The 15265-nt window shown below is 40.4% G+C and overlaps 8 protein-coding genes and 1 non-coding gene across 9 annotated transcripts; 6 read left to right on the top strand and 3 right to left on the bottom strand.

Moving 5' to 3' along the window:
• Window positions 1–662: 662 nt before the first annotated feature.
• On the top strand, window positions 663–1847 carry MCY1 (putative cysteine synthase; the record flags this gene model as incomplete). Its single annotated transcript, XM_003647949.1, has 1 exon — window positions 663–1847. One exon carries the CDS (start codon window positions 663–665, stop codon window positions 1845–1847), a length of 1185 nt encoding a protein of 394 aa, XP_003647997.1.
• Window positions 1848–2070: 223 nt separating this feature from the next.
• SNU71 (Snu71p) lies at window positions 2071–4050 on the top strand (the record flags this gene model as incomplete). The annotated part of the gene is made up of 1 exon (XM_003647948.1): window positions 2071–4050. The coding sequence occupies one exon, from the start codon at window positions 2071–2073 to the stop codon at window positions 4048–4050; it is 1980 nt and encodes a 659-aa protein (XP_003647996.1).
• Window positions 4051–5389: 1339 nt separating this feature from the next.
• Window positions 5390–8779, top strand: MSB2 (Msb2p; the record flags this gene model as incomplete). The annotated part of the gene is made up of 1 exon (XM_003647947.1): window positions 5390–8779. The coding sequence occupies one exon, from the start codon at window positions 5390–5392 to the stop codon at window positions 8777–8779; it is 3390 nt and encodes a 1129-aa protein (XP_003647995.1).
• An 835-nt stretch (window positions 8780–9614) lies between these two features.
• Ecym_7348 (uncharacterized protein) lies at window positions 9615–10187 on the top strand (the record flags this gene model as incomplete). Its single annotated transcript, XM_003647946.1, has 1 exon — window positions 9615–10187. The coding sequence occupies one exon, from the start codon at window positions 9615–9617 to the stop codon at window positions 10185–10187; it is 573 nt and encodes a 190-aa protein (XP_003647994.1).
• REC102 (Rec102p) lies at window positions 10174–11026 on the bottom strand (the record flags this gene model as incomplete). The annotated part of the gene is made up of 2 exons (XM_003647945.1): window positions 10174–10782; window positions 10871–11026. 2 exons carry the CDS (start codon window positions 11024–11026, stop codon window positions 10174–10176), a joined length of 765 nt encoding a protein of 254 aa, XP_003647993.1.
• A 297-nt stretch (window positions 11027–11323) lies between these two features.
• Ecym_7346 lies at window positions 11324–11437 on the top strand. Its single transcript has 2 exons — window positions 11324–11361; window positions 11394–11437. It is a non-coding gene; the product is annotated as a tRNA-Leu (tRNA).
• Window positions 11438–11662: 225 nt separating this feature from the next.
• Window positions 11663–12772, bottom strand: PTI1 (cleavage polyadenylation factor subunit PTI1; the record flags this gene model as incomplete). Its single annotated transcript, XM_003647944.1, has 1 exon — window positions 11663–12772. The coding sequence occupies one exon, from the start codon at window positions 12770–12772 to the stop codon at window positions 11663–11665; it is 1110 nt and encodes a 369-aa protein (XP_003647992.1).
• Window positions 12773–13132: 360 nt separating this feature from the next.
• On the bottom strand, window positions 13133–13942 carry RNA15 (Rna15p; the record flags this gene model as incomplete). Its single annotated transcript, XM_003647943.1, has 1 exon — window positions 13133–13942. One exon carries the CDS (start codon window positions 13940–13942, stop codon window positions 13133–13135), a length of 810 nt encoding a protein of 269 aa, XP_003647991.1.
• A 214-nt stretch (window positions 13943–14156) lies between these two features.
• DST1 (transcription elongation factor DST1) lies at window positions 14157–15077 on the top strand (the record flags this gene model as incomplete). Its single annotated transcript, XM_003647942.1, has 1 exon — window positions 14157–15077. One exon carries the CDS (start codon window positions 14157–14159, stop codon window positions 15075–15077), a length of 921 nt encoding a protein of 306 aa, XP_003647990.1.
• Between the last annotated feature and the right edge of the window lie 188 nt (window positions 15078–15265).

The following is a 15265-nucleotide window of genomic DNA, read 5'->3' as shown; positions in this document are numbered from 1 at the left end:
TGATGTTTTTTCGCCTTCGCTTTGTCTCTTATGAATTACGAATCCTTTTAGTATGATCCTTTAACGACGTAAGCTTACCAGATCTGTTATCATCATCCATATAATACATCTTTAGATAGACGTTAGAGTGATATATACATTTTTAAGCAAACGTTTTGATCTTTATATAGAGACGACAATAATATAGAACAAGTCGCAAAGAATATAGTTGTATATTAAATACCAAAATACTCTTATTTTATTGGAAGCTGGCTAACTAGTGTTATTTTTCTCCGTTATCTATAGAAAAACTTCATGCTGACAATGTTAAACATGTAGAGATGCGACTAAATCACTTCAATAATTCAAATTTCAATCAAACATCGCCATATTACAAGTATTATATCTGGATCTTTGTTCGTTGTCATGTTAGCTTTAAATAAATCATATTCTCTTTGCAACAATTGGATCTAAAGGGTGTGGTGCAATATGTAAGCATTTTTAGGCGCTACTATCGAGACTTTTTTCACTCAAAAATGCATATAAGGTGATTTGTATTACAATCTTAGTTAACAAATACATATACACTCTCTGGATCCTCACTAATACCCAGGTCAGATTCCTGAAACGAACGATATTTTATCATTCTTCATAAAGACGTCCTTTTTTTGGAGAGTGATAATATGCCTCAACACCATGAATCGTGGGCATGTTGGAAGGATGCTATAACGACAGTTTCGACTGTTATAGCTATAGCTTCGTTATATTATGCGTACAAGAAATCCAACACTTTGACGGATCTGTCACCCCCAAAAAATGGGGTCGAAGAACTGATTGGAAATACTCCTATGGTCTTGATCCCGTCGCTGTCGAAGTTCACTCGTTGTAAGATATATGCAAAGTTAGAGCTTGCCAACCCTGCAGGAAGCGCTAAAGACAGAGTGGCCCTGAACATTGTGACAACAGCAGAGTCGCAAGGGTTACTTACTAGAGGTCACCGTGATGTAATATTTGAAGGTACAAGCGGATCCACTGGGATTTCCATTGCGACAATATGCAATGCGTTGGGTTATCAGTCACATATCTCATTACCAGATGATACATCCCAAGAAAAACTGTCGATGTTAGAATGCCTTGGAGCTCACATACGTAAAGTAAAGCCTGCAAGTATTGTAGATCCGAATCAGTATGTTAATGCATCCAAGAAAGCATGTCAACTGTTAAACGAGGAAGGCCATGGTAACAAAGGCATCTTTGCTGATCAATTTGAAAACGAGGCTAATTGGGCAATTCATTATTCTACCACTGGCCCTGAAATATACAAACAGTTGAAAGGTTCAGTAGATGTATTTGTCGCTGGTTGTGGTACTGGAGGTACAATAGCCGGGGTTTCTCGTTATTTGAAAGAGAAACTGGGTAATAGAGTCAAGACAGTATTAGCAGACCCACAGGGATCTGGATTCTATAATAGAATAAAATTTGGGGTTATGTACGATCAAGTCGAAAAGGAAGGAAGTAGGAGAAGGCATCAAGTGGACACCATTGTTGAAGGGATTGGGTTGAATAGGATAACGAAGAACTTCCAACGTGGGGAACGGTACATAGATGATGCCGTTAGGGTCACTGATGAACAGGCAATTAAAATGGCGAAGTATCTATCCGTTAATGACGGCTTATTTATTGGTAGTAGCACTGCTATTAATGCAGTGGCTGCTGCTAAGATTGCTCAAGAGATGAAACCAGGGAGTGTTATTGTACTTATAGCGTGTGACAGCGGTGCTAGACATGTTAGTAAATTCTGGAAAGAAGCAAGTGCCGTTTCAAATGAAATACAACTATGCGATATTCTAGACTTTTCTGTTGCTTAATAAATACTATATAGAGAGCTCCCCTCCCCCCTCCAGGTATAAATGCTAATCATAAATCGTAATTACCTGTTAGCCTGGCTGTAGTATGGTGAGAACATGACTGAAGTAACATTTTTCTGCGTTATGAAAAAAATCGCAGTTCCTTTCACAATTATATGTCTCAGAATAAAAACTGAACATAATTAAGGAGAAAATAACTCGAAGGAAGGTTCAGGCATTCCAAATGAACGAGTTCATATTCGTCTCAACACCTTTGTATCTTGCGAATGATTCTAGCTGGAAATCAAAGGTTTTAAAACCTGGTTATACACCAATTTTTAAGAACGACTTATACAAGTTCGAACTATCGTTGAAGTCCACAGCTCAAAAATCACAATATCCCACAGCAGCTGCTAAGGCACTTGATAATCAGACTGCTTCCATTGATTCAAATGAGGCAACTAAGGATCACCGGGGTGTTAAATATCAAGATATAAGACTATTTCTACCCATTTCGCTGTCACAACAGTTACATACCCTTGCAATACAGAATTTTCCGGATAATTCGGTCAATATATCCGCATTCATTGACTGGTTAGAACTGTTTACAATTGAGAAATTCTCTATATCCAATGATCAGGGTCCAAATCCCACACATGAGGTGATAGAAAACTGGTCAAATGTTGTTGTATCCACGGTGGAAAACACACAGATTCTGTTCATACGTCTTTCACCATTGTCTCAATTTTCACGTATTGTGTTGTATTGGATAAAGTGGTTTGCAGAAACCACTGATTCAGTTACTACAATCCACACTGATGAGAATACCAGAAGGTATATTGAGGCGTCAGCTCCCGACTACATACCTACAATCGAGAAAGAAGATCTCGACGCGTTAAATGCGCGCCTCCATGAACTACAAACGTCTACCTCAGAAACAGCGCCAGAAGTAGCAGGCATGATAGCCTACGATGTCGACATGAGCACTTTAAGTGATCTACCGAGAGATTCTCTTAATCAGTTGGTCAAAGATATTGTTGAATTTAGGACTCGTGTTTTGACAATGGAAAAGGAAAAGCGAACTCAAGAAGCTTTGGAAGAGGGCAAAAGACAGCAGCGATTCCAGTTGAAACAGGTGTTAGAGCAAATCCGAAAAAGGAAAGGTTCTACTATTGTTGCTGGTGAAGGTGATGATGTAGATGATGAGGACGATGATGTAGATGATGATGATGATGATGATGGTCAGGATGACTTCGAGATAGAAAAAAACAGACGTGAAAAGGAAAAGGAAAAGGCATTGAAGGAGTATGAAGCCACACTGTCGCATTTGAATTCTGTTATTATGCCCCAACTGCGCTCTAGGGATCAGCGGTTGTCTATGCTCAAAGATTATAAGACGAAACTTCAGCGTGAAAGAGTTTTTTACCTGAAGGAAATGCTACATCTAGGCAATAGCGAGTATTACGATCACAAGAGGTCCTTCAAAGAGGAAGAGGAACATGCGGACGAGAAAGACAGAGCACAAACTAATGCAGCTGTTGGTACCAAGACTGACGATGCCACGCAGTCAGAAAATGTTGGCAATACCGACAATAATTTTATTTTACCGCATGACACTGATATAAAAAAACAAGGATATCCAAAGGGAACAGACTCCGCAGATAACCCGGGTGCTTCCTCTACCGCCGCAATTAAAGAGCCCATCGCTAAAAAACGCAAGATTAAGTTAGCCCTCAAAAAGGTCTTTGACTCCCGCGCACAAGAGGCAGACAGTGAAACTGAGGAAGAAGAACCATTCCCAGTTCCCTTGGCACCAGTATCTGCTGACACGGCTGCATCCATATCATCACCCTCCGTTTCTTCGCTCGCTGTAGTAACTCCAATCGTTACCAATGCTGCTGCTGCTGCTGCTGCATCCCCATCAACCGCATCTGCACCTGTGCCGACACCTGCTCTCACTGGCCCCACTAACCAACTGGACACCTTGCCCTTCCAAGGAACCCTTCTTGACGCAAAATTACGATTGCTGCGGCAATCTCGACTCGTTGACGAGCTCGTTAAAGAATACCTCGGTGTTTACGAAGATGAACTTGTAGAGTATATCATTGAAAATGTCCGCGAGCACCGCAGTCACGCTGCCTTGCTCTCTGAGCTCCAAGAAACATTCGATGATGATAGCAATCAAATCGTCGATGACATCTGGGCCAAGCTTCTGGCATCCTGAACCTTCTGCATCAGAACCATCCTGAATATATTGTTATATACTGAAAATTATGTAATATCCACACTCTCCTTCCACCATAACCTATTGCTTTTTATTGTTTTACTCGAGAAAAAAGGTTTAACACGAGATACATGCTCTTCTGCGTCGGAATCTGCATCGTGGGCACATGCAGCTCTCTCGAGGGGAAGGCCTTTATGTTTTGTACTACTTTATTATAACACGTTCTATGAGTTTCATGTTTTGCTCTGGTATTTGAATTGTGCCAGTTACTTTTTTGGTTACGATGGCCATATACACAACCTCTCACTTGCACGGTATCTCTGTAGAGGGAGATTCCTTATTACCGTGCCTCCAGAATATTTGGTTCCAGATCTGGCTCACGTAGCGGTTTTGACCAAAACGTACAGTAGGTTAACCAAAAGAGTAAGGAAGCCAATTTGATTAGGATGCAGAGATAGCTGAGTTAGGTAAGAGGATACTCCCACAGATAAATGGCAAAAACAGCTACAGCTGTAAGTCAGATAGTGTTAAAAAGGGCTTACAAAATTTTTCAACCCCATTCCTACATAGAAGAAATTGGAACCAAGTAGTGTGAAAAGTGCACAACAGTTTGGAAGCTCAAGTATTTTAGTTTAATCAGCAAGGCCTGTAAATAAGGTCTATTTGAGGGCAAAAAAGCATAATAAAAAAGGGAAATAGGTTTCTGAGGTTTAAAAGAAGATCTTTTACTGTATAATTCGGGGGTTAGGTATACCGCTACGTGTTTGGTATATTTCAGTATCACGTTAAGAGTAGTGTGGATTAATTCGGGATTTTTGGTTGTTTGACTTTTACATGACTGTGCCTAATTTAACGAATTATTAGTTCATATCTATTATATTAGGAGCGTTTTACAAAATAATCATTTTTGAACGTCTACTTTACTGAAATATCGAAAAAGCAAAGGATTTAACACTCATTCAGCAACAAGGAGACTAACTGCTAACGTTGACTAGAACAGTAATTGTATCTACGATATTCTTCTAACATACGCCCAACTACTTTACACTCATTTTGTTAAGAAGAAAAGCATATCGCAGGCAATTTCTAGCAACTAAACAAGTTTGCATACGTCCGATAGATACATTAGAACGCCACCATAAAGAGCGGTCTGTTTATTTATTGCTTGCTGGTTTAGCAAATATTATAAGGTCTATACAGTACCTAGATTTTCCCAACAAGGAGGATAGTCTTAGAGTGTTTTGTTTTGAAGTTCCAATCAGCATTTAAAATATCGGTCGAACCTGTACGCGCTAAGTATTCGAATTGACGCCCTATTTTTTTTGTTGACGGAAGAAAAATGAGATCCACTGTGTTATCTCTATTCATTATATTTTGGGGGTTAGTTGCTACTGCCAAAGCTGCTGCCGATCCTTACGCTGCACCTCCCATTGAGATTGTGAATTATGGTAGTCATAGGTTTTTGGCTGCGAAGCGGGCTGACGGATCTAATGAGACCGCTCCTGTATCTTCAGAATCCAGCTCTTCATCTATGACGACTTTCTTATCATCTAGTTCAACAACGTCTAATGTTGCGACCTCTATTTCTCCACTAGATACAGGCTCATCTCAAAGTTTGACGCCTATGACTCAGAGTACACCCTCTCTTGACTCGCAAAGTTCGATCACGACTAGTGCTGATCCTCTTTGGGGTCCTAATGCTATGGTATCTTCCTCCTCATCATCAAGTGTGAATGATGCCATGTCTTCCGATGTGTTTGGCTCATTATTTCCATGGTTGACTCGTGAGTTGGTCTCATTCTCTTCATCTTCCGATTCGCAGACCGCCAGTGGTGAATCCTTGAGTTCTACATCAAGTACCCCTTATTCAGCCACCAATCCCCATTTAGATACCCCCACTGATACACCTACCAGCGGAAGTAGTACTTTGAGTGTGGCTTCTACTTTAGGCTCATCATCGTCTACTCCTATCTCAGAATCTTCTATTTCATCATCAGACCCAGGTTCCTCTGTGTCTGTGAGCTCAAGCAGCAGTTCCCCTTTGGTTCAGAACCCTAATTTTCCTAGTGAGACTTCTTCGGAAACAGCAACAACTTCTGGGTCCTCATCGAGCGTAACAACGCAAACAACTCCTTCAACTGACTCCGGATTTCTGTCACCTATCCTATCAAGCATCTTGGATCTATCTACAACAGGGCAATCGACGACATCAGGTTTCCAGATGTCTGTGCCTGGAAGCTCTTCACCAGCTGTCACAAGTCCTAGTCCAAGCAATACAGATCCAAGTTCTACCTTGTCTCTCGATACCAGCTCCACTGTTAGCGTACTTGATATATCGTCCTTGAGTTCCTCCAGTTATCTTTCCACTTCTACACCTGAGTTCACTGTTTCCCATCCTCCTTTTTCTACTATCTATAGTAAACCAAAGTCTAGCAGTGAGAGCTCTGATTCCGCCACTCCAGACCTCACGACAAGTTCAGGATCTAAGACTCTATCAGATATCGTCTCTAGTTCTACTTATTCTGCCAACCCGATTTCGGACAGTTTGAGCACCTCTTCAGGCATACCCACTGGTACGCTTTCTACAACGCCGCAAACCCTTGTTTCCTCCAGCTCTTCCAGCTCTTCCAGCTCTTCTTCCTCTCCTTCTCCTCTCTCTCCTCCCTCTTCTACCTCTTCTACCTCTTCTGACAGCTCCAGCTCCAGCTCCAGCTCCAGCTCTTCTTCCTCACCTTCTCCTCTCTCTCCTCCCTCTTCTACCTCTTCTGACAGCTCCAGCTCCAGCTCCAGTTCCAGCTCCAGTTCCAGTTCCAGCTCCAGTTCCAGCTCCAGCTCTTCTTCCTCTCCTTCTCCTCTCTCTCCTCCCTCTTCTACCTCTTCTACCTCTTCTGACAGCTCCAGCTCCAGCTCCAGCTCCAGCTCTTCTTCCTCACCTTCTCCTCTCTCTCCTCTCTCTCCTCCCTCTTCTACCTCTTCTACCTCTTCTACCTCTTCTACCTCTTCTGACAGCTCCAGCTCCAGCTCCAGTTCTAGCTCCAGTTCTTCTTCCTCTCCTTCTCCTCTCTCTCCTCCCTCTTCTACCTCTTCTACCTCTTCTACCTCTTCTACCTCTTCTACCTCTTCTGACAGCTCCAGCTCCAGCTCCAGCTCCAGTTCCAGTTCCAGTTCCAGTTCCAGTTCCAGCTCTGAAAGCGGGTCTAGCTCTGATATGTCACATGTCCCTCATACTTCTCATAGCACATCTAGCTCTGATGCCTCAACTGCTGCCCATGGTTCTCATAACAGTACTAGCTCTGATATTTCACCTGCCGCCCATACTTCTCATAGCCCGGCTAGCTCTTCTGCCTCCAGTACTTCTTCCGGTTCTCAATCTCGTTCCACTGATGGCTACACTTCCGTTTTATCAAAGCCTCAAAGTACCATACCAACTTCAACTGAATCACCCGCTTTACAAAGTTCTTCGAGTTCCCCTGTTTCAGTTAGTCCTACCTCATCGACCATTTCTGAAGGGCAGTATATCCCAGCTTCCACTGAACTTGCATCCTATACCTCTCAGGAATCAGCTTCTGAGCCAGCTTCTGAATCAACCCCAACTGCCAACCAAACTACGACACCTATTGTTACGCCAAACTACAGTTGGGGCCCTCATACACCAACAAGTACATGGCTTCCAACTGCTATCCTTACTGAATCTGATGCTGACTCTGAACCTACAGTAACTGTTACTGACACTGAAACTAAGCCTACCACGTCTATGGCTTCTACTGCAATTCAAACACTGCCCAAGTTTATTTCTTCAGCTAACGGCAAGATACCTGAGGGTAATTATACTTTAATCACTGTTGGCTTCAAAAGGCGGTTGAATTACCCATTTGTAGTTTCTAACCCAGTTTCCAGTGCACAAATTTTTGACTTCTTGCCTAATGTTTTGAATTATCCATATGGTTTCCGTTGTGCAAACGTTTCCGTTTGGAGGTTGCTTCCATTAAAGTCTGGTTCAAGAGACTACTTGGTGACTGTTGCTGCAGTATTTTTCCCTACTGAGCATTTAGATGAATTGGCAAGATTGGTTGCTGATAATACTAGTAGCCTTTACAGCAGTTATGATGAAACAGGGAAAACTATGGCATCTCTCATTGACCCAATGATTCCTTTAACTGGAATAATTAACTCGATAAGTTCTGATCCAGCTTCTGGAGAGTCAAGTGCAACAGGTACTAATACACCAAAATCTGGTTCGGTTCCAGTTGGTTTTGCTGGTACTTTAGCAAATGGTGGGGGGCGTCTGGGAAATGCAGGCTCTAAATCTCTGGATAGTAGCCCAATGTCAAAGCTTAAGATCACAGGAATTGTTGTCGGTTCCGTGTGTGGTGTGGCCACTTACATTGCGTTGACACTTTTATGTGTTCGTTACTATTTACTTAGAAGAGGAAACAAGATTCAACTAAGCGATAATCAGTCTTTTTATTCTAGTAATTCCGGCGGTTCCATGGAAGTAACGACACAATCAGAATACCCAAATCTCTATGATGAAAAAAATCTTCAGAATTCAAACAATGGAAGGATACGTGCTAGTGTTTCTCCAAGTGTTAAAGTTGATAATTGGATGGATTATAATAATAACTTTACTGAAACGAATGAAGGTGTCACGCATAATTTTGTCAATGGTAAAATTACCAAAATAAGTGGTCCAATTGCATCCGAGAATTCTCTTGGTTGGGATGTCTAAACCTTAAGGCCATCATCTTATAGTATGCGACGACTACCCATCTAAAGTTATTGTAACACCTGCTAACGATTTCTTTGCCGTCATAGTTGTGTTTTATTTCTGTTCCTATTTTCAGCTTTCCTTTTAATTCTAAATTGGAAGTTAATACGATCGTGATAGCATATATTCTTCGTATACATGCTGATATTTTCTTGGGAATCTCAGGTCGCTGTGATGCTCATATTTGTATTTCCTACATTCACTGCTCACAGTCGTTGTATTGTTATTTTTATATTATTGATGTATACCCTTGTCCACCATTTGTATATCAAATATGTCAGTGGTGTATTTATTTGACAGTGTTGAATCACACCTATTCTTAATTTCGAAAACTTGCATAGAATTCGACTTTGATTTGTCAACCTAACATCTGAACTGTGCCTGAAGTGAATGGGTGCGGCTAGGTTATCTCATAAATATTATATATGTATTATTTAATGCGCGTTTTTGATCAAAAATAGAGTAAAACGTATTACATGTATCAAGCTTTAAGATTATAGAATTTACCTAAACGGAGAAGTTTAGAATAACATTAGCTCCTCTATTTTCCTGCTTTTCATGATGCGAATTTAACTGCAAAGCCTTTTTCTGTAAAGTATAAAGTTCTTTAAATATAATCAGACGTTATGATAAATAACGCTAACATCCGGAAGAAATAAAGGTTGCATGGCGCGAAAAGAGAGCCATGGCGTGCAACAGTAGTTGGTTGGCCTACAGACCAAATTTATATAGCATTTAAGTTGCAAAGTATCCCACTTGTTGGAGATAACAAATAACAAAATAGGGTAGCAGCAAGATGTCAAGGTTACGGAAATTCAACCAGCAGGTCTTAAGTTATACTCGTGGTGAGATGGAACACGAAGATGGGGCCGAATTCTTTCCCTTAGATATAGATGAGCAGGATGAGTTGATAAAGAGTTTTGAAATGCGGAATATTGCTAAGAATGAAAGGTATTTTACTTACCTCGGAATTTTTTATTTGGTATGTTGTGGGATGACCTTATTCTTAGCAACCGGTGCTAAACGTAGCCGACTACCAGAAAAGTATCAAAGGGTACTGCTGGTTTCAGTTCAATCTATTGCATGTTCGTTTATTAACTTAAGATATTCCATGATAACGCATATATTCCTTAGGTGGGGGGTTCTTTTCAAGATAAGTAATCGGACAATCAATATCATTAATATTGTTATATTGGTCATGACATCATGGTTAGCTTCGAATTCTGCAGAATCATTCAAGGTTGGGATAATGCTCCACTTACCTCATGTGCTCTTTTTAATCAGCGTTATAGTGAAGGGATGGATGTTGTCAATGGATAAAGAGTTAGAACAGCTTAAGACGCTCAGGTATAAATTCAAAAACGCTTGAACGGCTTATGGGCAAGTTTAGATATACCCAGTTTCTTATACTTGGCTTTTCTACTTGAATTAGCACATATTTCCAACACTTCGAAAACAAAAGAACTTGTCAGATCATGAGCTATCATTTCAGATATATTTGATATTAGAGAGTTGTTTCCAGCCAAACTGCAAGATACGGCGCCCATGGTTTGTTCGTGGTTAAGGAACTTCCTCCTGCTATTCCTGGAAAACACAAGGGGAAATTGAAACTCGAGTTGCGAAATAATCAATGAAATGAAGTATTCATTCAAATGGTCCTGTACTGTAGAATTATCTAGGCTACCCAGGCTATAAAACTCCCCGTTTATTGTCAGTTTTGATAACACCAGCACTTTATACTCTTTTGTTAGGTGTAAAGATATCGGTTTGTAGAATAACTTGTCCGCCTTCATCGTGGTAAACTGGTTGCATTTTAAAGATAATTCCATTTCTTTATTACTGTTGGTTTTATGTGTCATAGCATAATTTAAGTCTGTAGTCCAAAACTCCTCGTTAGGAAATGGGATAAAGTCTTGCTTGTTTGGTACTAGGTCGTCGTTCTCTAAGCCAATTCTAATAATTATCTAAAAAACTCCATCTAGTTAGTTATGTCTTTCACTTTGCATTAAAACCAACTATATATTGGAAGGTATTCTTTTCGAAATAACATACTTCTAAAGGGCAATTCAACGGCGGTAAAACAAATACGTTATTTGTTAGATCTAAAGAAGATATATTCTGCCCAGAGAGCTCAATCTCGCAATCCCACTTAGAAACCATTGACTCATCAGCATTGGATAAATATACAGTCTCAAAAGTGGTCTTCATCGTTTTTGTAGATGTATTCTGAGTTCTACTTTATTAAACATATAATCTCTTTAAAGGGCCATAATTATATATTTTTAGTTTCAGAACAAAAAGTACCACGTTACAATGAGGAGGCAACACTGTATAGTGGGCGTTAATTGGTAGAGATATTGGTTTAAAACCAAGTTAGCTATCTATAATTTTAGACCTGAGGTGAGGTTAACCGTCAGGCTTACTCACTCTGGGTGCTCTTGTGAGTTCATGACATGGAACCGTTATTAATTATGGGCTAAAGTAGTGCTAGTCGAACTGTAAATTGGTTGTGTGGCCGAGCGGTCTAAGGCGCCTGATTCAAGTGTATGCTTACAGCCCCGCAGGGAGCTGGACACTCAGGTATCGTAAGATGCAAGAGTTCGAATCTCTTTGCAACCATGCTCTTTTTAACGTTGGTTAAAAGGGCGTTCTTTTGGTTACCTTAAACTAAAATCAACGAACTGGAGAATGAAGGGCCACGGGGAGAAAAAGTGGCTTGTTATATCTCTTAAGTTCAACGACTCTGCAATAAGAGTAACAAACTACATGATTAGATTGTTATAGTTTATACAGTCTTTTTTTACATCTCGTGCCTTTCTTAAGTGGTGGTATGTACCAAAAACGCTATATCAAATATTCTTTTCTCAGACTCTCGATGACACTAACTTGGTCTGGAGGTAATAACCGAACTTGTTCCTGCGGCAAATTTATAACTTGTCTAATCATATCTTGCTTAGCCCTCGGTAATATTACCAACTTGGGTTCATTTATTCTCAGAGGTTGTGCTGGTTGGGAAATCGGCGTGGGAGTTTGGCCTATCATAAATTGATTTCCAGCTTGCTGTGTAGGTTGATGAGGGGTGCCCATCATCTGTGGATGCATCATGTTTAAAATTGCAGGCATATGAGGTATTATTTGTGGTTGCATAAAGTTTATTGGGGTTGTAGACTGTCTTGGGGTGTTTTGCGCAGGCTGCGGTTGGTGTTCAGAGATTACCTTAGTCACCACCTCGTAGTTAATGAAGCCCATTTCCAAGAGAGCTTGTGAAACTGCAATTCTTACCATACTATTATCTCTTAAAAATTGTTCTAAAAGAACCCTCTTGGACGAATCCTGATTGGAAAGCATCTTCAGATTCGAAATCATTTCCAACAGCTGTAAGGGAGGAATATTAGACAAATTCGCCGATATGGGATCTGTAGCAACCAGAGAATCTGGTTGTAGCGCAGGCAAATGCTGTGACGCCTTGCTAAGAATCTCCGGAAATGGCGACTGCCCATTCCCAGCGTTTATGCTACTTGCCGCCGGTTTCAACACAGGCTTCCTTGGAATTGGAACCTCCGAAACAAGCTCAAACGGTAATTCCAAGTTATCATCCCACGGATAATTATCCCTCTTCAAATCCAGTACGTCTTTATCGCTTACATCAGCTCTGGAAGACCAGTTTAAAGGAATAATCCTCTCAATCTTGCAAGCAAAGTTTTTAATCTTTTTTATAATTTCAACAGCACGCTTACAATCTTTACTAGTTAAATAATCTATTACAATACCAATTAATCTGCCATTACGAGGATCTTTCTTATCCGATACTTTAACTATAGGTCCTGAGCCTGCAATTACTGATGTCACTGTAGACTCTATCCATGAACTAGGTAAATTTGAAATTAGGATAGATGACGAAAGGTTATCTGGCGTTAGTTCATGTCTGGACTTTCTCGTTCTTGGATCCGGCATTTTCCTAACCTTTTTAATTATTATACTCTACCTAACTTCCCTGATTATTACTCTCCTTCCCAAGTCGCTCTTATAACTGAGCTTGTTTGTTATAATGATAAACATTGTATTTACACTCATTCTTCAAACATTGAACCAAAACGGTGTGTCTAAGATTTTCGGTGAGGAATCTCGACAGAGCAGATGTCGCTACATACGTAGTGCTATATGAGTCAAAAGACCATTTATTATATATATAATGGGGGGTTCTATGGGGTTGGGTAGCGTTTTATTCGTGCATACTAATTACAATTGATCATGGGTCATTGATTCAGAGTTTCTAAGTGTGGTTTCGTTTTTGCGTGCTTGCGTGGGTAATGATTACAGAGGACCGAACTCGCCCTTCATGGCTCTTTGTTTTAAGTCCCACAAAGACATCTTCTCATCCTCTGGAAGAGTGGCTATTTCAGCATCTGTCAGTTGTAGAACCTGTTTCAAAAGTTCTAGCTTTTGGAAGTCATCCTCCCCCGAAACAGGAGTGCTATCTTTGGAATTTGTGTTTCCGTTACCTTGGTCAACGGCAAGCTGGGTCAGTTCGTCGATCTGACTGATTCCGTTTGTAAGCAACAGTTCAGCTACGACGAAACTGAGCTGTGGGCATTGTTTGAGGAGGATTACGAAGGATTCTCGATCGTTGCGCGACATTTCTTGCAGTTTTTTTAAAAGATTGAACTGCTCATCTTTAGTAAGTTTTGCGAGTTCGCTAGAAATTATCATAGCAGGGGTGGTCATGTTGATATTCACATCAACACCTTCTGGAAGATTTGGGTAGACCAGTTCCTCTTGCTGCGATATCGCGGAGCCACCTCCTGGCTGTATTAATTCACCTCTATTGCTTAACGAATATTCTTCGGAGATGCCCCCGCCAGTTGTGTAACCACATTTTAAGGTTCTATTGCCCAGCGAGTAACCATTGAGGTTGCGAACAGCTGAAGAACTAGTCGCAAGGTCCTTGAATTCGATGAATGCATAGCCTTTGGACTTGCCCGTCTGTGGATCGAACATCATCTTTAACCCTGTAACGGGCCCGACATTGCTGCATAGATCGAGGATCTGTTGTTCCGTCTGGTCGTAAGGTATGGAACCTAAGTAGACCGTCCTGGATGGCCTCCCGTTGGCACTTTTGTTCATATTAGACGATCTTGCTGCTTATAACTCTTAAAACGCAGCCAGAATAAACGATACTTTAGCCGGTTCAGCGATGTGAAGATTTTTGAAGGAAAGATAGGCCTTTTTGCTTGTAAGCATACAGATTGTGAAAAAACTTCCAAAGCCATCTCAAAACTACAAATCGAACCCTCCATCTAAGGTCCCATTACTACAACAAAGTGCGGTGCAATCCAGCATGGACCTTAGAGAAGTAATCACTCATGTCAAAAACTTGGAAAAGAATAAAAGTAATGAAGATACTGTTCTACAAATTCTAAAGATTCTAGATAAAGAGCTGGTGGCCACTGAGAAGTTGTTGCGAGAAACCAAGGTTGGTGTAATTGTAAACCAGTTTAAGAAGTCAGCTAATGAGGAAATATCCAAGTTGGTCAAGAAGATGATCTCAGCATGGAAGGATGCCATTTCAAAAGAAAAGAAGAAAAGAGCCGCAACGGTAGCGCAATCAGGGTCCGCATCGTCAGGTTCTTCAAGCACTTCTGGTAATAGCCACACAATAGCAGTAGTTTGTGATAATGCAAACGAACCAAAAATACAAGAAAAATATCATGCTAAGGGGCCTCGAAATGCAAAGAATGATGGCGTGAATACGACGATTTATAATGATAAATTACGTGACATGGTTATCAAGGCATTTTACGATGCATTGGCCAAACAAAGTGAGCACCCTCCACAATCTATACTAGCTATCGCTATCGACATTGAGAAACATATGTATAAGCTAAAAATTCCAGCTGAGAATGATAAGGGTTATAAAGATAAGTACCGCGTCATTTACTCTAACGTAATCTCGAAAAACAATCCAGATTTAAAACATAAGATTACAAATGGAGATATATCGCCAGACTATCTAGTCAATTGTGATCCGAAAGAATTGGCTCCAGAACATTTGAAAAAGAAGTTAGAAGAAATTGCTAAACAGAACTTATTTAATGCACAGGGTGCTACACTAGAAAGGTCTGTTACTGATAGGTTCCAATGTGGGAAGTGTAAAGAGAAAAAGGTGTCATATTATCAGTTACAAACCAGATCCGCCGATGAACCTTTGACCACCTTTTGTACATGTGAAGCCTGTGGTAACAGATGGAAGTTTTCCTAAGGTGCTTAAATATAGCAATCAACACAAGAATGTCTGCAAGTACTTAAAGAGATATATATAAAAAGGGTTTAATTGTTGGTGTAGTATGTAACAATAACGTTCTTTGAGAACATGATCCATTCTCCTTTTAGCTTTTCAACAAACTAGTTCAATGAAAAAATATAAAAAAATATAAAAAAAATATTGTT

Source organism: Eremothecium cymbalariae, chromosome 7, assembly GCF_000235365.1.
Source record: "Eremothecium cymbalariae DBVPG#7215 chromosome 7, complete sequence".
Taxonomy (NCBI): Eukaryota; Fungi; Ascomycota; class Saccharomycetes; order Saccharomycetales; family Saccharomycetaceae; genus Eremothecium; species Eremothecium cymbalariae.
This window is presented reverse-complemented; position numbering and strand designations above follow the sequence as displayed.